At 34.8% G+C, this 23,974-nt stretch overlaps 1 protein-coding gene across 1 annotated transcript in view; it reads right to left on the bottom strand.

The window, feature by feature from the left end:
- LOC149798264 (uncharacterized) overlaps nucleotides 1-23,974 on the bottom strand; it is a 160,975-nt gene that overhangs the window by 101,572 nt on the left and 35,429 nt on the right. The window contains exons 6-11 of the mRNA XM_089960859.1: nucleotides 23,343-23,630; nucleotides 20,219-20,536; nucleotides 15,955-16,272; nucleotides 11,697-12,014; nucleotides 7,434-7,751; nucleotides 3,174-3,491 (exon numbers count right to left, since the gene is read on the bottom strand). Coding sequence (XP_089816985.1) covers nucleotides 3,174-3,491; nucleotides 7,434-7,751; nucleotides 11,697-12,014; nucleotides 15,955-16,272; nucleotides 20,219-20,536; nucleotides 23,343-23,630 — 1,878 coding nt within the window. The remainder of the gene's footprint in view (nucleotides 1-3,173; nucleotides 3,492-7,433; nucleotides 7,752-11,696; nucleotides 12,015-15,954; nucleotides 16,273-20,218; nucleotides 20,537-23,342; nucleotides 23,631-23,974) is intronic.

The raw sequence follows: 23,974 nt of genomic DNA, 5'->3' as shown, positions 1-23,974 counted from the left end.
TGCCAACATGTGTTAAATCAATCTCCAATTTCATCCTCCAAAACACCTAACATTCTTATTCTGAATCACTAGTGTAAGCAAAAGCCATTATTTCCATTCTCAACTACAAATACACATATTATTATATGCTGCAAAATTCAGCAAAATCTCTAAATTTAGTAAGAACAATCATTTGTTAACACAAATTTAACTGGTTATTTGTCATTTTACCTAAAGTTATTCACTAATAAGAAAGAATGTAACTTGAAAACAGACAGATCTATCCATCACCAAGATTTAGTATGCATAAACGTCAAGCAGATGTCTGCTATGGCATGTAGTTGTGCTTGCTTACAAGTAGATTTATCAGTCAATGAAGCATACACATGATGGAAAAGACAGGTCAGGTCAGGACAGATCAGTCTAATTTTTAATATGCAGTCAGGAGTTTTGATCTCCAAATGGAGTATTTTCAACAACCAGATTTTTAGCATGTAAATAAACAAAAATTACAACTACTAAACAAATTTACATTTTAAACATTAAAATATGCACATCCCCCTATCAAGTCAGTCCTTTCACAGTAACTTATTGCCATTTATACTGTTCTTATATTTATCACAAGTGTGTTTAGCATTTCTTAGATCATTGCTGGATTATATTCATTTTGGTGGCAGTCCTCATCATTGTTCATGAGATATGCACTGTTAATGGAACCTGTTTCCTCTGGAGTCAGCTAATTTACCTCAGAAACATAAATGTCCCTTTTATTGTCTGTATTGGAATGTGGCAATGCCAGCACAACTCTGATTCCACCAAGAATTTTAAATCATTTCCAGCCTGAGGCTAAATTCAGATTACTGACTGCCTGACAGAACTGCTCAAGGTTGGTACTGTCTGGGTCTAATTCTAATATCGTTTTAATGCCAATAAGATTCTTGATATGAAGCACAAACACATATATTATACAATTACACCCATGTGACTTAAGCATAATTAGCATACACCTTTGTTATCATTATCATCACTATCACCACTCTTCAATAATAACAATCAAATCCAAAAATGACTGACTAGTATTATAAAGACTAAAACAAGTACAATGACAACAGTCACCTCAGGCATAATGGATTAAAATGGCAATTAGTGACATGTACTTTAGACTGGTTAACATTCATGTTTACAAAGGATTAAATCCAGCTCAGAGGCTTTTATATCAGATTATGTCATGTGGTTGTTCATAGTATTGTCAAACACATATTTTGCCTAAACATCATGATCACTGGCTGCATTCCCCAGATGGTCACTCATGAAAGATTATGCTCGAATACGAAGTTGGCAAATAGTGTCTTCACACATCTAACTGTATGCATTTTTTATGCAGATTCTGCAAACATGTTTTTCAGCAATAGCAAACTTTTGTTGTCCCAGTTAATATCCTTTATAAGATTGGAATTCTGCATTCTTGCCAGCATAACAAAACCTTAAAATCATCTTTACAGGAAGAACAGAATGCATATTTATGTTCCTTTGAACATGATTGCAACCAATAAAATTCCTGTTTCCAAGCATCATTAGATTTGAGATATTTTGGTTGCTAGGAATTTAGTGTTTTGACATTGATACGCTTAGACATCTAGACACACCTTAAACACGGAATTCAAACTGACCCACTGTCGGGCCACTTCAAGGAACAATAACATTTCTAATCCTGTCCAAATTCCTTTTGATTAAACATAGCATAGGCTCTCATTCATCTGGACACATTGTAAGCACTGAAGTGGAACAGACCTTATGGAGAGATTCAAAGTAATGTTTAATATTTGATGCTGACTGGGCTCTTTAGTAACACATCATAATGAATTACCGTCTTTAATTCTTTCTAAACAACTTCAGCTGAGATATACTATCATCCACCTCCAGAAATTTCAAACAATGAATGTAGCCAACCATGCCAACAGGATAAAAGGCGACATTGGCAACTGCATTATCTTGCCCCATTTAAGACTGTTCAGTCATATGGTCACAAGCAGTATTGTTGTACATATACCATACTGTAATCAGAATATGAATATAAAGAAAAAATAACTTTTCGCTAATAATTCTGCAGATGTGGGAGATTTCAGGGAATGATAGGAGACACCTCTAAACTTGTAAGAAAAACCCTCCCATGCAGAAGGTTCACATGTATGCAGAGGCAAGGCAAGTGTATCCAGTGGATATACACATCAGTTGTAAGCAAAGATTTAAGAGCATTCCCATATATAGGAAATCATCTCTGTGCTTTAAATGACATAACTTCACCTGTAATGATTACACTTGTATAAAGGATAAATATGACATGGGTATGTGAATATAGATAACACAGGAGTTATGTGATAAAATATTTTTAAAACTTTGTTTGGAAATACATCCACTTGGGGGTGGGACTGACCTATTAAGGCAACCAGATGCATGAAAATCTCATTCATATGCATAGTGGCAATTATAACCATCCAAGATGTTCATAACATCAGAGAATATCTTCAGTATCATCAAAATCAGTTTCAAAAACGGTCTCTAGGGTCGTAACAAGCCCTGCCAATTCGATGCTACTCACCCTGTATTATACCCAGATGCTGCTGGTAATCAAATTATTAAAACACATACGAAATGTATATATCCAAAGTTTCATCAAAATCTCTTCAGAAATACAGCAAATATCATGACAGCAATCTTAATAAACCATATCTCTAGTACCCATTCTATAAGGCAATGGTACACTGAATGTGAGTTTAAACTCATGCAAGACCCCAAATTATTTCTGCTTAAATGCATCTAATCACTGAGATCTGTCATATTATTAAATAATTGAAAGCTTCAAAGATACAGAAAGACTGATGATTCTAACTTTATTCTAATATAAATGGTCCACATTTCAGGGCTCAAAGTTTGAGCTTAAGTTTCTAGCTTCAGATGTTTTAAGAATATAGTGCCAGATCAATAATTACTATGTGTAAATATCACACATGTATATTCAAGTTTCTCCAAGATCTCAAAATAAATAAAGTATGTGATCAAAATCTGTCCACCTATAGCATTCATGACAGCATCAAGCAAAAGTTGACAGAAACATGACATAAAGCCATCAGGCCCAAAATAGCTAGCAAATGGTCTAAGAGTTAGGTGAGCTAAACACTAAGGATGTTTCTTACTCTCCATTTCTTCTTTTGATATTTCTGTCCTGTTGATTATTTCTGCTATGATGAACAAGTGACTTTTAGACTCCAGGATCTTCATGAATGCTGATACAGCTGATGTCTTTACAAGTACTATACTGAGAAGCATGTCAGCAGCTTTTTTCTCAGGTTGTGATCTGTCCTGTATCTGCATCACTTCAAGGCAACTGAGGTGTCTGTCAACCTGAAGACTGTTGGAGATGGAATCTATGTCCCTCCATGTAAATGTCTCTTGAAGCAGGCCATACTGCTTTAATACCTGTATTCTTTGCATCCTTGTAATGTATGGATGACCTGAAAATATTGAGTCATTTATAGTTTCTTTTGTATCAAACATAATGATACACAATACATTTACAAAATAATTCTATGAAAGTCTTCAGAGCATATCAAGATTTGTATGACAATACCAATTTGACATGAAGAAACACTTACACCTTTGCATGATCCTTGCAATATAGCTCAGTGGGTTTGGGACTATATGAATCTTTTAAGTATTCCAGTTATGTTGACCAAAAGGCTTAAATGTGAAAAAGACTATGCATGGCTTACACCAACTGACTCACCCTTTTAACTTGGCAAAAACTTACTAAATAGCTGCCATAAGAAAACTTTTTTAGTTTAAATTTCAGTACTTCTACTAGCAATACACATCATTAAAATGGAAACATTTGTAAAATAGTAAAGAGAGTCTTGAAAGGCTACCACGCTTGTCTGAACTGATAAAGAACTCTTTGTGTAAAGTTAAGCAAGGAAAAATAGTGCTTTATTGACTATCAGGTACATTCCCAAATACAGTATCTGGAATCTGGCTTTGCCTCCACAGAGCTTGCTGCATATATATTAGTTTGTGCTACAATTCCTTCAACTGATGCCTGGGGGACATAATTTTAAGAAGAAAAGAATCTTTTTCTTTCCCTCATCCAAAATGAAAGTTGGGCCAAACATTCAGTAAACTCTGACTTTTGGACTTTGTTCCTCTCTTATCCACACCTTACTGATCTTCATCAATGGCTTCTGTCTCATTTTCTGACCAAATGGACAAAAAAGATAATTCAGTGCCATTGCCAACATGTGTTAAATCAATCTCCAATTTCATCCTCCAAAACACCTAACATTCTTATTCTGAATCACTAGTGTAAGCAAAAGCCATTATTTCCATTCTCAACTACAAATACACATATTATTATATGCTGCAAAATTCCGCAAAATCTCTAAATTTAGTAAGAACAATCATTTGTTAACACAATTAACTGGTATTTGTCATTTACCTAAAGTTATTCACTAATAAGAAAGAATGTAACTTGAAAACAGACAGATCTATCCATCACCAAGATTTAGTATGCATAAACGTCAAGCAGATGTCTGCTATGGCATGTAGTTGTGCTTGCTTACAAGTGGATTTATCAGTCAATGAAGCATACACATGATGGAAAAGACAGGTCAGGTCAGGACAGATCAGTCTAATTTTTAATATGCATGTCAGGAGTTTTGATCTCCAAATGGAGTATTTTCAACAACCAGATTTTTAGCATGTAAAGAACAAAAATTACAACTACTAAACAAATTTACATTTTAAACATTAAAATATGCACATCCCCTAAATCAAGTCAGTCCTTTCACAGTAACTTATTGCCATTCATACTGTTCTTATATTTAACACAAGTGTGTTTAGCATTTCTTAGATCATTGCTGGATTATATTCATTTTGGTGGCAGTCCTCATCATTGTTCATGAGATATGCACTGTTAATGGAACCTGTTTCCTCTGGAGTCAGCTAATTTACCTCAGAAACATAAATGTCCCTTTTATTGTCTGTATTGGAATGTGGCAACGCCAGCACAACTCTGATTCCACCAAGAATTTTAAATCATTTCCAGCCTGAGGCTAAATTCAGATTACTGACTGCCTGACAGAACTGCTCAAGGTTGGTACTGTCTGGGTCTAATTCTAATATCGTTTTAATGCCAATAAGATTCTTGATATGAAGCACGAACACATATATTATACAATTACACCCATGTGACTTAAGCATAATTAGCATACACCTTTGTTATCATTATCATCACTATCACCACTCTTCAATAACAACAATCAAATCCAAAAATGACTGACTAGTATTATAAAGACTAAAACAAGTACAATGACAACAGTCACCTCAGGCATAATGGATTAAAATGGCAATTAGTGACATGTACTTTAGACTGGTTAACATTCATGTTTACAAAGGATTAAATCCAGCTCAGAGGCTTTTATATCAGATTATGTCATGTGGTTGTTCATAGTATTGTCAAACACATATTTTGCCTAAACATCATGATCACTGGCTGCATTCCCCAGATGGTCACTCATGAAAGATTATGCTCGAATACGAAGTTGGCAAATAGTGTCTTCACACATCTAACTGTATGCATTTTTTATGCAGATTCTGCAAACATGTTTTTCAGCAATAGCAAACTTTTGTTGTCCCAGTTAATATCCTTTATAAGATTGGAATTCTGCATTCTTGCCAGCATAACAAAACCTTAAAATCATCTTTACAGGAAGAACAGAATGCATATTTATGTTCCTTTGAACATGATTGCAACCAATAAAATTCCTGTTTCCAAGCATCATTGGATTTGAGATATTTTGGTTGCTAGGAATTTAGTGTTTTGACATTGATACGCTTAGACATCTAGACACACCTTAAACACGGAATTCAAACTGACCCACTGTTGGGCCACTTCAAGGAACAATAACATTTCTAATCCTGTCCAAATTCCTTTTGATTAAACATAGCATAGGCTCTCATTCATCTGGACACATTGTAAGCACTGAAGTGGAACAGACCTTATGGAGAGATTCAAAGTAATGTTTAATATTTGATGCTGACTGGGCTCTTTAGTAACACACCATAATGAATTACCGTCTTTAATTCTTTCTAAACAACTTCAGCTGAGATATACTATCATCCACCTCCAGAAATTTCAAACAATGAATGTAGCCAACCATGCCAACAGGATAAAAGGCGACATTGGCAACTGCATTATCTTGCCCCATTTAAGACTGTTCAGTCATATGGTCACAAGCAGTATTGTCGTACATATACCATACTGTAATCAGAATATGAATATAAAGAAAAAATAACTTTTCGCTAATAATTCTGCAGATGTGGGAGATTTCAGGGAATGATAGGAGACACCTCTAAACTTGTAAGAAAAACCCTCCCATGCAGAAGGTTCACATGTATGCAGAGGCAAGGCAAGTGTATCCAGTGGATATACACATCAGTTGTAAGCAAAGATTTAAGAGCATTCCCATATATAGGAAATCATCTCTGTGCTTTAAATGACATAACTTCACCTGTAATGATTACACTTGTATAAAGGATAAATATGATATGGGTATGTGAATATAGATAACACAGGAGTTATGTGATAAAATATTTTTAAAACTTTGTTTGGAGATACATCCACTTGGGGGTGGGACTGACCTATTAAGGCAACCAGATGCATGAAAATCTCATTCATATGCATAGTGGCAATTATAACCATCCAAGATGTTCATAACATCAGAGAATATCTTCAGTATCATCAAAATCAGTTTCAAAAACGGTCTCTAGGGTCGTAACAAGCCCTGCCAATTCGATGCTACTCACCCTGTATTATACCCAGATGCTGCTGGTAATCAAATTATTAAAACACATACGAAATGTATATATCCAAAGTTTCATCAAAATCTCTTCAGAAATACAGCAAATATCATGACAGCAATCTTAATAAACCATATCTCTAGTACCCATTCTATAAGGCAATGGTACACTGAATGTGAGTTTAAACTCATGCAAGGCCCCAAATTATTTCTGCTTAAATGCATCTAATCACTGAGATCTGTCATATTATTAAATAATTGAAAGCTTCAAAGATACAGAAAGACTGATGATTCTAACTTTATTCTAATATAAATGGTCCACATTTCAGGACTCAAAGTTTGAGCTCAAGTTTCTAGCTTCAGATGTTTTAAGAATATAGTGCCAGATCAATAATTACTATGTGTAAATATCACACATGTATATTCAAGTTTCTCCAAGATCTCAAAATAAATAAAGTATGTGATCAAAATCTGTCCACCTATAGCATTCATGACAGCATCAAGCAAAAGTTGACAGAAACATGACATAAAGCCATCAGGCCCCAAAATAGCTAGCAAATTGTCTAAGAGTTAGGTGAGCTAAACACTAAGGATGTTTCTTACTCTCCATTTCTTCTTTTGATATTTCTGTCCTGTTGATTCTTTCTGCTATGTTGAACAAGTGACTTTTAGACTCCAGGATCTTCATGAATGCTGATACAGCTGATGGCTTTACAAGTACTATACTGAGAAGCATGTCAGCAGCTTTTTTCTCAGGTTGTGATCTGTCCTGTATCTGCATCACTTCAAGGCAACTGAGGTGTCTGTCAACCTGAAGATTGACTGAGATGGAATCTATGTCCCTCCATGTAAGTTTCTCTTGAAGCAGGCCAGACTGCTTTAATACCTGTATTCTTTGCATCCTTGTAATGTATGGATGACCTGAAAATATTGAGTCATTTATAGTTTCTTTTGTATCAAACATAATGATAGAAATACAGTTACAAAATAATTCTATGAAAGTCTTCAGAGCATATCAAGATTTGTATGACAATACCAATTTGACATGAAGAAACACTTACATCTTTGCATGATCCTTGCAATATAGCTCAGTGGGTTTGGGACTATATGAATCTTTTAAGTATTCCAGTTATGTTGACCAAAAGGCTTAAATGTGAAAAAGACTATGCATGGCTTACACCAACTGACTCACCCTTTTAACTTGGCAAAAACTTACTAAATAGCTGCCATAAGAAAACTTTTTTAGTTTAAATTTCAGTACCTCTACTAGCAATACACATCATTAAAATGGAAACATTTGTAAAATAGTAAAGAGAGTCTTGAAAGGCTACCACGCTTGTCTGAACTGATAAAGAACTCTTTGTGTAAAGTTAAGCAAGGAAAAATAGTGCTTTATTGACTATCAGGTACATTCCCAAATACAGTATCTGGAATCTGGCTTTGCCTCCACAGAGCTTGCTGCATATATATTAGTTTGTGCTACAATTCCTTCAACTGATGCCTGGGGGACATAATTTTAAGAAAAAAAGAATCTTTTTCTTCCCCTCATCCAAAATGAAAGTTGGGCCAAAACATTCAGTAAACTCTGACTTTTGGACTTTGTTCCTCTCTTATCCACACCTTACTGTCTTCATCAATGGCTTCTGTCTCATTTTCTGACCAAATGGACAAAAAAGATAATTCAGTGCCATTGCCAACATGTGTTAAATCAATCTCCAATTTCATCCTCCAAAACACCTAACATTCTTATTCTGAATCACTAGTGTAAGCAAAAGCCATTATTTCCATTCTCAACTACAAATACACATATTATTATATGCTGCAAAATTCAGCAAAATCTCTAAATTTAGTAAGAACAATCATTTGTTAACACAAATTTAACTGGTTATTTGTCATTTTACCTAAAGTTATTCACTAATAAGAAAGAATGTAACTTGAAAACAGACAGATCTATCCATCACCAAGATTTAGTATGCATAAACGTCAAGCAGATGTCTGCTATGGCATGTAGTTGTGCTTGCTTACAAGTGGATTTATCAGTCAATGAAGCATACACATGATGGAAAAGACAGGTCAGGTCAGGACAGATCAGTCTAATTTTTAATATGCAGTCAGGAGTTTTGATCTCCAAATGGAGTATTTTCAACAACCAGATTTTTAGCATGTAAATGAACAAAAATTACAACTACTAAACAAATTTACATTTTAAACATTAAAATATGCACATCCCCTAAATCAAGTCAGTCCTTTCACAGTAACTTATTGCCATTCATACTGTTCTTATATTTAACACAAGTGTGTTTAGCATTTCTTAGATCATTGCTGGATTATATTCATTTTGGTGGCAGTCCTCATCATTGTTCATGAGATATGCACTGTTAATGGAACCTGTTTCCTCTGGAGTCAGCTAATTTACCTCAGAAACATAAATGTCCCTTTTATTGTCTGTATTGGAATGTGGCAACGCCAGCACAACTCTGATTCCACCAAGAATTTTAAATCATTTCCAGCCTGAGGCTAAATTCAGATTACTGACTGCCTGACAGAACTGCTCAAGGTTGGTACTGTCTGGGTCTAATTCTAATATCGTTTTAATGCCAATAAGATTCTTGATATGAAGCACGAACACATATATTATACAATTACACCCATGTGACTTAAGCATAATTAGCATACACCTTTGTTATCATTATCATCACTATCACCACTCTTCAATAATAACAATCAAATCCAAAAATGACTGACTAGTATTATAAAGACTAAAACAAGTACAATGACAACAGTCACCTCAGGCATAATGGATTAAAATGGCAATTAGTGACATGTACTTTAGACTGGTTAACATTCATGTTTACAAAGGATTAAATCCAGCTCAGAGGCTTTTATATCAGATTATGTCATGTGGTTGTTCATAGTATTGTCAAACACATATTTTGCCTAAACATCATGATCACTGGCTGCATTCCCCAGATGGTCACTCATGAAAGATTATGCTCGAATACGAAGTTGGCAAATAGTGTCTTCACACATCTAACTGTATGCATTTTTTATGCAGATTCTGCAAACATGTTTTTCAGCAATAGCAAACTTTTGTTGTCCCAGTTAATATCCTTTATAAGATTGGAATTCTGCATTCTTGCCAGCATAACAAAACCTTAAAATCATCTTTACAGGAAGAACAGAATGCATATTTATGTTCCTTTGAACATGATTGCAACCAATAAAATTCCTGTTTCCAAGCATCATTGGATTTGAGATATTTTGGTTGCTAGGAATTTAGTGTTTTGACATTGATACGCTTAGACATCTAGACACACCTTAAACACGGAATTCAAACTGACCCACTGTCGGGCCACTTCAAGGAACAATAACATTTCTAATCCTGTCCAAATTCCTTTTGATTAAACATAGCATAGGCTCTCATTCATCTGGACACATTGTAAGCACTGAAGTGGAACAGACCTTATGGAGAGATTCAAAGTAATGTTTAATATTTGATGCTGACTGGGCTCTTTAGTAACACACCATAATGAATTACCGTCTTTAATTCTTTCTAAACAACTTCAGCTGAGATATACTATCATCCACCTCCAGAAATTTCAAACAATGAATGTAGCCAACCATGCCAACAGGATAAAAGGCGACATTGGCAACTGCATTATCTTGCCCCATTTAAGACTGTTCAGTCATATGGTCACAAGCAGTATTGTCGTACATATACCATACTGTAATCAGAATATGAATATAAAGAAAAAATAACTTTTCGCTAATAATTCTGCAGATGTGGGAGATTTCAAGGAATGATAGGAGACACCTCTAAACTTGTAAGAAAAACCCTCCCATGCAGAAGGTTCACATGTATGCAGAGGCAAGGCAAGTGTATCCAGTGGATATACACATCAGTTGTAAGCAAAGATTTAAGAGCATTCCCATATATAGGAAATCATCTCTGTGCTTTAAATGACATAACTTCACCTGTAATGATTACACTTGTATAAAGGATAAATATGATATGGGTATGTGAATATAGATAACACAGGAGTTATGTGATAAAATATTTTTAAAACTTTGTTTGGAGATACATCCACTTGGGGGTGGGACTGACCTATTAAGGCAACCAGATGCATGAAAATCTCATTCATATGCATAGTGGCAATTATAACCATCCAAGATGTTCATAACATCAGAGAATATCTTCAGTATCATCAAAATCAGTTTCAAAAACGGTCTCTAGGGTCGTAACAAGCCCTGCCAATTCGATGCTACTCACCCTGTATTATACCCAGATGCTGCTGGTAATCAAATTATTAAAACACATACGAAATGTATATATCCAAAGTTTCATCAAAATCTCTTCAGAAATACAGCAAATATCATGACAGCAATCTTAATAAACCATATCTCTAGTACCCATTCTATAAGGCAATGGTACACTGAATGTGAGTTTAAACTCATGCAAGGCCCCAAATTATTTCTGCTTAAATGCATCTAATCACTGAGATCTGTCATATTATTAAATAATTGAAAGCTTCAAAGATACAGAAAGACTGATGATTCTAACTTTATTCTAATATAAATGGTCCACATTTCAGGACTCAAAGTTTGAGCTCAAGTTTCTAGCTTCAGATGTTTTAAGAATATAGTGCCAGATCAATAATTACTATGTGTAAATATCACACATGTATATTCAAGTTTCTCCAAGATCTCAAAATAAATAAAGTATGTGATCAAAATCTGTCCACCTATAGCATTCATGACAGCATCAAGCAAAAGTTGACAGAAACATGACATAAAGCCATCAGGCCCCAAAATAGCTAGCAAATTGTCTAAGAGTTAGGTGAGCTAAACACTAAGGATGTTTCTTACTCTCCATTTCTTCTTTTGATATTTCTGTCCTGTTGATTCTTTCTGCTATGTTGAACAAGTGACTTTTAGACTCCAGGATCTTCATGAATGCTGATACAGCTGATGGCTTTACAAGTACTATACTGAGAAGCATGTCAGCAGCTTTTTTCTCAGGTTGTGATCTGTCCTGTATCTGCATCACTTCAAGGCAACTGAGGTGTCTGTCAACCTGAAGATTGACTGAGATGGAATCTATGTCCCTCCATGTAAGTTTCTCTTGAAGCAGGCCAGACTGCTTTAATACCTGTATTCTTTGCATCCTTGTAATGTATGGATGACCTGAAAATATTGAGTCATTTATAGTTTCTTTTGTATCAAACATAATGATAGAAATACAGTTACAAAATAATTCTATGAAAGTCTTCAGAGCATATCAAGATTTGTATGACAATACCAATTTGACATGAAGAAACACTTACACCTTTGCATGATCCTTGCAATATAGCTCAGTGGGTTTGGGACTATATGAATCTTTTAAGTATTCCAGTTATGTTGACCAAAAGGCTTAAATGTGAAAAAGACTATGCATGGCTTACACCAACTGACTCACCCTTTTAACTTGGCAAAAACTTACTAAATAGCTGCCATAAGAAAACTTTTTTAGTTTAAATTTCAGTACTTCTACTAGCATACACATCATTAAAATGGAAACATTTGTAAATAGTAAAGAGAGTCTTGAAAGGCTACCACGCTTGTCTGAACTGATAAAGAACTCTTTGTGTAAAGTTAAGCAAGGAAAAATAGTGCTTTATTGACTATCAGGTACATTCCCAAATACAGTATCTGGAATCTGGCTTTGCCTCCACAGAGCTTGCTGCATATATATTAGTTTGTGCTACAATTCCTTCAACTGATGCCTGGGGACATAATTTTAAGAAGAAAAGAATCTTTTTCTTCCCCTCATCCAAAATGAAAGTTGGGCCAAAACATTCAGTAAACTCTGACTTTTGGACTTTGTTCCTCTCTTATCCACACCTTACTGTCTTCATCATTGGCTTCTGTCTCATTTTCTGACCAAATGGACAAAAAAGATAATTCAGTGCCATTGCCAACATGTGTTAAATCAATCTCCAATTTCATCCTCCAAAACACCTAACATTCTTATTCTGAATCACTAGTGTAAGCAAAAGCCATTATTTCCATTCTCAACTACAAATACACATATTATTATATGCTGCAAAATTCAGCAAAATCTCTAAATTTAGTAAGAACAATCATTTGTTAACACAAATTTAACTAGTTATTTGTCATTTTACCTAAAGTTATTCACTAATAAGAAAGAATGTAACTTGAAAACAGACAGATCTATCCATCACCAAGATTTAGTATGCATAAACGTCAAGCAGATGTCTGCTATGGCATGTAGTTGTGCTTGCTTACAAGTAGATTTATCAGTCAATGAAGCATACACATGATGGAAAAGACAGGTCAGTTCAGGACAGATCAGTCTAATTTTTAATATGCAGTCAGGAGTTTTGATCTCCAAATGGAGTATTTTCAACAACCAGATTTTTAGCATGTAAATAAACAAAAATTACAACTACTAAACAAATTTACATTTTAAACATTAAAATATGCACATCCCCCTATCAAGTCAGTCCTTTCACAGTAACTTATTGCCATTCATACTGTTCTTATATTTATCACAAGTGTGTTTAGCATTTCTTAGATCATTGCTGGATTATATTCATTTTGGTGGCAGTCCTCATCATTGTTCATGAGATATGCACTGTTAATGGAACCTGTTTCCTCTGGAGTCAGCTAATTTACCTCAGAAACATAAATGTCCCTTTTATTGTCTGTATTGGAATGTGGCAATGCCAGCACAACTCTGATTCCACCAAGAATTTTAAATCATTTCCAGCCTGAGGCTAAATTCAGATTACTGACTGCCTGACAGAACTGCTCAAGGTTGGTACTGTCTGGGTCTAATTCTAATATCGTTTTAATGCCAATAAGATTCTTGATATGAAGCACAAACACATATATTATACAATTACACCCATGTGACTTAAGCATAATTAGCATACACCTTTGTTATCATTATCATCACTATCACCACTCTTCAATAATAACAATCAAATCCAAAAATGACTGACTAGTATTATAAACACTAAAACAAGTACAATGACAACAGTCACCTCAGGCATAATGGATTAAAATGGCAATTAGTGACATGTACTTTAGACTGGTTAACATTCATGTTTACAAAGGATTAAATCCAGCTCAGAGGCTTTTATATCAGATTATGTCATGTGGTTGTTCATAGTATTGTCAAACACATATTTTGCCTAAACATCATGATCACTGGCTGCATTCCCCAGATGGTCACTCATGAAAGATTATGCTCGAATACGAAGTTGGCAAATAGTGTCTTCACACATCTAACTGTATGCATTTTTTATGCAGATTCTGCAAACATGTTTTTCAGCAATAGCAAACTTTTGTTGTCCCAGTTAATATCCTTTATAAGATTGGAATTCTGCATTCTTGCCAGCATAACAAAACCTTAAAATCATCTTTACAGGAAGAACAGAATGCATATTTATGTTCCTTTGAACATGATTGCAACCAATAAAATTCCTGTTTCCAAGCATCATTAGATTTGAGATATTTTGGTTGCTAGGAATTTAGTGTTTTGACATTGATACGCTTAGACATCTAGACACACCTTAAACACGGAATTCAAACTGACCCACTGTCGGGCCACTTCAAGGAACAATAACATTTCTAATCCTGTCCAAATTCCTTTTGATTAAACATAGCATAGGCTCTCATTCATCTGGACACATTGTAAGCACTGAAGTGGAACAGACCTTATGGAGAGATTCAAAGTAATGTTTAATATTTGATGCTGACTGGGCTCTTTAGTAACACATCATAATGAATTACCGTCTTTAATTCTTTCTAAACAACTTCAGCTGAGATATACTATCATCCACCTCCAGAAATTTCAAACAATGAATGTAGCCAACCATGCCAACAGGATAAAAGGCGACATTGGCAACTGCATTATCTTGCCCCATTTAAGACTGTTCAGTCATATGGTCACAAGCAGTATTGTTGTACATATACCATACTGTAATCAGAATATGAATATAAAGAAAAAATAACTTTTCGCTAATAATTCTGCAGATGTGGGAGATTTCAGGGAATGATAGGAGACACCTCTAAACTTGTAAGAAAAACCCTCCCATGCAGAAGGTTCACATGTATGCAGAGGCAAGGCAAGTGTATCCAGTGGATATACACATCAGTTGTAAGCAAAGATTTAAGAGCATTCCCATATATAGGAAATCATCTCTGTGCTTTAAATGACATAACTTCACCTGTAATGATTACACTTGTATAAAGGATAAATATGACATGGGTATGTGAATATAGATAACACAGGAGTTATGTGATAAAATATTTTTAAAACTTTGTTTGGAAATACATCCACTTGGGGGTGGGACTGACCTATTAAGGCAACCAGATGCATGAAAATCTCATTCATATGCATAGTGGCAATTATAACCATCCAAGATGTTCATAACATCAGAGAATATCTTCAGTATCATCAAAATCAGTTTCAAAAACGGTCTCTAGGGTCGTAACAAGCCCTGCCAATTCGATGCTACTCACCCTGTATTATACCCAGATGCTGCTGGTAATCAAATTATTAAAACACATACGAAATGTATATATCCAAAGTTTCATCAAAATCTCTTCAGAAATACAGCAAATATCATGACAGCAATCTTAATAAACCATATCTCTAGTACCCATTCTATAAGGCAATGGTACACTGAATGTGAGTTTAAACTCATGCAAGACCCCAAATTATTTCTGCTTAAATGCATCTAATCACTGAGATCTGTCATATTATTAAATAATTGAAAGCTTCAAAGATACAGAAAGACTGATGATTCTAACTTTATTCTAATATAAATGGTCCACATTTCAGGGCTCAAAGTTTGAGCTTAAGTTTCTAGCTTCAGATGTTTTAAGAATATAGTGCCAGATCAATAATTACTATGTGTAAATATCACACATGTATATTCAAGTTTCTCCAAGATCTCAAAATAAATAAAGTATGTGATCAAAATCTGTCCACCTATAGCATTCATGACAGCATCAAGCAAAAGTTGACAGAAACATGACATAAAGCCATCAGGCCCAAAATAGCTAGCAAATGGTCTAAGAGTTAGGTGAGCTAAACACTAAGGATGTTTCTTACTCTCCATTTCTTCTTTTGATATTTCTGTCCTGTTGATTATTTCTGCTATGATGAACAAGTGACTTTTAGACTCCAGGATCTTCATGAATGCTGATACAGCTGATGTCTTTACAAGTACTATACTGAGAAGCATGTCAGCAGCTTTTTTCTCAGGTTGTGATCTGTCCTGTATCTGCATCACTTCAAGGCAACTGAGGTGTCTGTCAACCTGAAGACTGTTGGAGATGGAATCTATGTCCCTCCATGTAAGTTTCTCTTGAAGCAGGCCAGACTGCTTTAATACCTGTATTCTTTGCATCCTTGTAATGTATGGATGACCTGAAAATATTGAGTCATTTATAGTTTCTTTTGTATCAAACATAATGATACACAATACATTTACAAAATAATTCTATGAAAGTCTTCAGAGCATATCAAGATTTGTATGACAATACCAATTTGACATGAAGAAACACTTACACCTTTGCATGATCCTTGCAATATAGCTCAGTGGGTTTGGGACTATATGAATCTTTTAAGTATTCCAGTTATGTTGACCAAAAGGCTTAAATGTGAAAAAGACTATGCATGGCTTACACCAACTGACTCACCCTTTTAACTTGGCAAAAACTTACTAAATAGCTGCCATAAGAAAACTTTTTTAGTTTAAATTTCAGTACCTCTACTAGCAATACACATCATTAAAATGGAAACATTTGTAAAATAGTAAAGAGAGTCTTGAAAGGCTACCACGCTTGTCTGAACTGATAAAGAACTCTTTGTGTAAAGTTAAGCAAGGAAAAATAGTGCTTTATTGACTATCAGGTACATTCCCAAATACAGTATCTGGAATCTGGCTTTGCCTCCACAGAGCTTGCTGCATATATATTAGTTTGTGCTACAATTCCTTCAACTGATGCCTGGGGGACATAATTTTAAGAAAAAAAGAATCTTTTTCTTCCCCTCATCCAAAATGAAAGTTGGGCCAAAACATTCAGTAAACTCTGACTTTTGGACTTTGTTCCTCTCTTATCCACACCTTACTGTCTTCATCATTGGCTTCTGTCTCATTTTCTGACCAAATGGACAAAAAAGATAATTCAGTGCCATTGCCAACATGTGTTAAATCAATCTCCAATTTCATCCTCCAAAACACCTAACATTCTTATTCTGAATCACTAGTGTAAGCAAAAGCCATTATTTCCATTCTCAACTACAAATACACATATTATTATATGCTGCAAAATTCAGCAAAATCTCTAAATTTAGTAAGAACAATCATTTGTTAACACAAATTTAACTGGTTATTTGTCATTTTACCTAAAGTTATTCACTAATAAGAAAGAATGTAACTTGAAAACAGACAGATCTATCCATCACCAAGATTTAGTATGCATAAACGTCAAGCAGATGTCTGCTATGGCATGTAGTTGTGCTTGCTTACAAGTGGATTTATCAGTCAATGAAGCATACACATGATGGAAAAGACAGGTCAGGCCAGGACAGATCAGTCTAATTTTTAATATGCAGTCAGGAGTTTTGATCTCCAAATGGAGTATTTTCAACAACCAGATTTTTAGCATGTAAATGAACAAAAATTACAACTACTAAACAAATTTACATTTTAAACATTAAAATATGCACATCCCCTAAATCAAGTCAGTCCTTTCACAGTAACTTATTGCCATTCATACTGTTCTTATATTTATCACAAGTGTGTTTAGCATTTCTTAGATCATTGCTGGATTATATTCATTTTGGTGGCAGTCCTCATCATTGTTCATGAGATATGTACTGTTAATGGAACCTGTTTCCTCTGGAGTCAGCTAATTTTCCTCAGAAACATAAATGTCCCTTTTATTGTCTGTATTGGAATGTGGCAACACCAGCACAACTCTGATTCCACCAAGAATTTTAAATCATTTCCAGCCTGAGGCTAAATTCAGATTACTGACTGCCTGACAGAACTGCTCAAGGTTGGTACTGTCTGGGTCTAATTCTAATATTGTTTTAATGCCAATAAGATTCTTGATATGAAGCACAAACACATATATTATACAATTACACCCATGTGACTTAAGCATAATTAGCATACACCTTTGTTATCATTATCATCACTATCACCACTCTTCAATAATAACAATCAAATCCAAAAATGACTGACTAGTATTATAAACACTAAAACAAGTACAATGACAACAGTCACCTCAGGCATAATGGATTAAAATGGCAATTAGTGACATGTACTTTAGACTGGTTAACATTCATGTTTACAAAGGATTAAATCCAGCTCAGAGGCTTTTATATCAGATTATGTCATGTGGTTGTTCATAGTATTGTCAAACACATATTTTGCCTAAACATCATGATCACTGGCTGCATTCCCCAGATGGTCACTCATGAAAGATTATGTTCGAATACGAAGTTGGCAAATAGTGTCTTGACACATCTAACTGTATGCATTTTTTATGCAGATTCTGCAAACATGTTTTTCAGCAATAGCAAACTTTTGTTGTCCCAGTTAGTATCCTTTATAAGATTGGAATTCTGCATTCTTGCCAGCATAACAAAACCTTAAAATCATCTTTACAGGAAGAACAGAATGCATATTTATGTTCCTTTGAACATGATTGCAACCAATAAAATTCCTGTTTCCAAGCATCATTGGATTTGAGATATTTTGGTTGCTAGGAATTTAGTGTTTTGACATTGATACGCTTAGACATCTAGACACACCTTAAACACAGAATTCAAACTGACCCACTGTCGGGCCACTTCAAGGAACAATAACATTTCTAATCCTGTCCAAATTCCTTTTGATTAAACATAGCATAGGCTCTCATTCATCTGGACACATTGTAAGCACTGAAGTGGAACAGACCTTATGGAGAGATTCAAAGTAATGTTTAATATTTGATGCTGACTGGGCTCTTTAGTAACACACCATAATGAATTACCGTCTTTAATTCTTTCTAAACAGCTTCAGCTGAGATATACTATCATCCACCTCCAGAAATTTCAAACAATGAATGTAGCCAACCATGCCAACAGGATAAAAGGCGACATTGGCAACTGCATTATCTTGCCCCATTTAAGACTGTTCAGTCATATGGTCACAAGCAGTATTGTTGTACATATACCATACTGTAATCAGAATATGAATATAAAGAAAAAATAACTTTTCGCTAATAATTCTGCAGATGTGGGAGATTTCAGGGAATGATAGGAGACACCTCTAAACTTGTAAGAAAAACCCTCCCATGCAGGAGGTTCACATGTATGCAGAGGCAAGGCAAGTGTATCCAGTGGATATACACATCAGTTGTAAGCAAAGATTTAAGAGCATTCCCATATATAGGAAATCATCTCTGTGCTTTAAATGACATAACTTCACCTGTAATGATTACACTTGTATAAAGGATAAATATGATATGGGTATGTGAATATAGATAACACAGGAGTTATGTGATAAAATATTTTTAAAACTTTGTTTGGAAATACATCCACTTGGGGGTGGGACTGACCTATTAAGGCAACCAGATGCATGAAAATCTCATTCATATGCATAGTGGCAATTATAACCATCCAAGATGTTCATAACATCAGAGAATATCTTCAGTATCATCAAAATCAGTTTCAAAAACGGTCTCTAGGGTCGTAACAAGCCCTGCCAATTCGATGCTACTCACCCTGTATTATACCCAGATGCTGCTGGTAATCAAATTATTAAAACACATACGAAATGTATATATCCAAAGTTTCATCAAAATCTCTTCAGAAATACAGCAAATATCATGACAGCAATCTTAATAAACCATATCTCTAGTACCCATTCTATAAGGCAATGGTACACTGAATGTGAGTTTAAACTCATGCAAGGCCCCAAATTATTTCTGCTTAAATGCATCTAATCACTGAGATCTGTCATATTATTAAATAATTGAAAGCTTCAAAGATACAGAAAGACTGATGATTCTAACTTTATTCTAATATAAATGGTCCACATTTCAGGACTCAAAGTTTGAGCTCAAGTTTCTAGCTTCAGATGTTTTAAGAATATAGTGCCAGATCAATAATTACTATGTGTAAATATCACACATGTATATTCAAGTTTCTCCAAGATCTCAAAATAAATAAAGTATGTGATCAAAATCTGTCCACCTATAGCATTCATGACAGCATCAAGCAAAAGTTGACAGAAACATGACATAAAGCCATCAGGCCCCAAAATAGCTAGCAAATTGTCTAAGAGTTAGGTGAGCTAAACACTAAGGATGTTTCTTACTCTCCATTTCTTCTTTTGATATTTCTGTCCTGTTGATTCTTTCTGCTATGTTGAACAAGTGACTTTTAGACTCCAGGATCTTCATGAATGCTGACACAGCTGATGGCTTTACAAGTACTATACTGAGAAGCATGTCAGCAGCTTTTTTCTCAGGTTGTGATCTGTCCTGTATCTGCACCACTTCAAGGCAACTGAGGTGTCTGTCAACCTGAAAATTGTCTGAGATGGAATCTATGTCCCTCCATGTAAGTTTCTCTTGAAGCAGGCCAGACTGCTTTAATACCTGTATTCTTTGCATCCTTGTAATGTATGGATGACCTGAAAATATTGAGTCATTTATAGTTTCTTTTGTATCAAACATAATGATACACAATACATTTACAAAATAATTCTATGAAAGTCTTCAGAGCATATCAAGATTTGTATGACAATACCAATTTGACATGAAGAAACACTTACACCTTTGCATGATCCTTGCAATATAGCTCAGTGGGTTTGGGACTATATGAACCTTTTAAGTATTCCAGTTATGTTGACCAAAAGGCTTAAATGTGAAAAAGACTATGCATGGCTTACACCAACTGACTCACCCTTTTAACTTGGCAAAAACTTACTAAATAGCTGCCATAAGAAAACTTTTTTAGTTTAAATTTCAGTACCTCTACTAGCAATACACATCATTAAAATGGAAACATTTGTAAAATAGTAAAGAGAGTCTTGAAAGGCTACCACGCTTGTCTGAACTGATAAAGAACTCTTTGTGTAAAGTTAAGCAAGGAAAAATAGTGCTTTATTGACTATCAGGTACATTCCCAAATACAGTATCTGGAATCTGGCTTTGCCTCCACAGAGCTTGCTGCATATATATTAGTTTGTGCTACAATTCCTTCAACTGATGCTTGGGGGAGATAATTTTAACAAAAAAAGAATCTTTTTCTTCCCCTCATCCAAAATGAAAGTTGGGCCAAAACATTCAGTAAACTCTGACTTTTGGACCTTGTTCCTCTCTTATCCACACCTTACTGTCTTCATCAATGGCTTCTGTCTCATTTTCTGACCAAATGGACAAAAAAGATAATTCAGTGCCATTGCCAACATGTGTTAAATCAATCTCCAATTTCATCCTCCAAAACATCTAACATTCTTATTCTGAATCACTAGTGTAAGCAAAAGCCATTATTTCCATTCTCAACTACAAATACACATATTATTATATGCTGCAAAATTCCGCAAAATCTCTAAATTTAGTAAGAACAATCATTTGTTAACACAAATTTGACTGGTTATTTGTCATTTTACCTAAAGTTATTCACTAATAAGAAAGAATGTAACTTGAACACAGACAGATCTATCCATCACCAAGATTTAGTATGCATAAACGTCAAGCAGATGTCTGCTATGGCATGTAGTTGTGCTTGCTTACAAGTGGATTTATCAGTCACTGATGCATACATGTGATGCAAAAGACAGGTCAGGACAGATCAGACTTATTTTAAAAATTTGGTCAGGAATTGTGACCTCCAAATGGAGTATTTTCATGAACCAGATTCTTAGCATGCAAATGAACAAAAATTACAGCTACTAAACAAATTTACATTTTAAACATTAAAATATGCACATCCCCTAATCAAGTCAGTCCTTTCACAGTAACTTATTGCCATTCATACTGTTCTTATATTTATCACAAGTGGGTTTAGCATTTCTTAGAACATTGCTGGATTATATTCATTTTGGTGGCAGTCCTCATCATTGTTCATGAGATATGTACTGTTAATGGAACCTGTTTCCTCTGGAGTTAGCCTAATTTTCCTCAGAAACATAAATGTCCCTTTTATTGTCTGTACTGGAACATGGCAACGCCAGCACAACTCTGATTCCACCAAGAAATTTAAATCATTTCCAGCCTGAGGGTAGATTCAGATTACTGACTGCCTGCCAGAACTGCTCAAGGTTGGTACTGTCTGGATCTAATTCTAATATTGTATTAATGCCAATAAGATTCTTGATATGAAGCACAAACACATATATTATAAAATTACACCCATGTGACTTAAGCATAATTTGCAGACACCTTTGTTATCATTATCATCACTATCACCACTCTTCAATAATGACAATCAAATCTGAAAAATGACTGACTAGTATTATAAACACTAACAAGGGGACAATGACCCCAGTCACCCAATGCATTATGGATTACAATGGCAGTTAGTGACATGTACTTTAGACTGGTGAACATTCATGTTTAGAAAGGATTAAATTCAGTCCACAGCTTTTTATATCAGATTTTGTGATTCAATGTAATGTTTACTTGGTCACTTTAGTAACCCAACCATAATGAGTTACCATCGTTAATCCTTTCCAGACAACTTGTGATCACACACAGAATAATCCACCTTGGGACTACATGAACTTTTCTTGCAATTATTGGCACTTAATATTATAATCAACCAAGATGTTCACAGCAAGTGAATATCCCAAGTTTTCATCAACATAATTTTAAAAATAATTGTCTCTAGTGTGGCAACAAGCCTTGCCTGTTATATGCTACAACACCTTGCAATATACCCAGATGTTGCTGGGAATCAAATTATTAAAACACATACCAAAATGTCTATATCCAATGTTTCATTATAGTCTCTTCATCATAGTCTCTATCACTATAGCAAGTTCAATAAACCAAAATTGCTGTCCCTATTCTCCAATACGTTGGTACACTGAATGTGAGTTTAAATTCATGAAAGGCTAAAATTATTTACGACAGTTGAGATGCATCTAATCAATGAGATCTGTCATGCTATTATTTATTATAAATGAAGCTTAAAAGATACAGAAAGAGTGATGATTCAAACTTTATTCTAATACAGAGAATGTCAACAAATTTTGGACATGAAGTTTAAACTGAAATTTCTGGCATCAGATGTGTTGACAAAATGGTGCCACATGTATATTCAAGTTTCGAGGAGATCTTGAAACATTGATAGTATGTGATCAAAATCTGTCTAACTATAGAATCTGGGATAATATCAAGCAACTGTTAACAGATACATGACATACGGACACTGGGTCGCACAACTAGCTAGCACAGGGTTAGGTCTGGTAAAAATATAGATTGGTTTTTTACTCTCAGTTTCTTCTGCAGATATCTCTGTCCTGTTGATCCTTTCTGCTATATATGATAAGTGACATGTTGACTCTAGAATCTTGATGAATGCTGACACAGCTGATGGGTTCCTAGCAATATGGAGAAGCAATTTCGAAACAGGTTTCCACTTTAAATGATATTCAAAGTAGCCATCATTGATGAGACTGTCTTTGATGGAAATTATGTCTCTGGACTTAAGTTCCTTTTGAAGGAAGGAATGCTGCTTCAGTATCTGTATTGTCTGCCTTCTTGCAATGTTAGGGTCACCTGAAAAATAAGTCATCGATAATTACTACCATACTTAACATGAATCGAGAGAATAAGTTTCCAAAATATTTCATTTAAAGTTTTAAGAGCCAATAAACATTTCCACGACAATACCAATTTGACATATGAAAAAATTATTCCTATTATTATATCACTTTTGTCTAAGGTGACAAAGTACTTTCAGAATGAAAAGTGAATGCTTTTGTATTTCAGGTATATAGCATCACATTTAGTCTCATTATAAAAATCCAGCCATCCAAAACTCTCTGCAGAATCAGTCAGGCCATGTGTGTGTGTGTGTGTACAGGGTTTAACAATACATCAGCACAATACAGGTTATGCAA

This window comes from Sinohyriopsis cumingii, chromosome 6 (genome assembly GCF_028554795.1).
Source record: "Sinohyriopsis cumingii isolate HCF-2022 chromosome 6, ASM2855479v2, whole genome shotgun sequence".
Lineage (NCBI taxonomy): Eukaryota > Metazoa > Mollusca > Bivalvia > Unionida > Unionidae > Sinohyriopsis > Sinohyriopsis cumingii.
The sequence above is the reverse complement of the archived record's forward strand: the minus strand, read 5'-3'. Positions and strand labels throughout refer to the sequence as shown.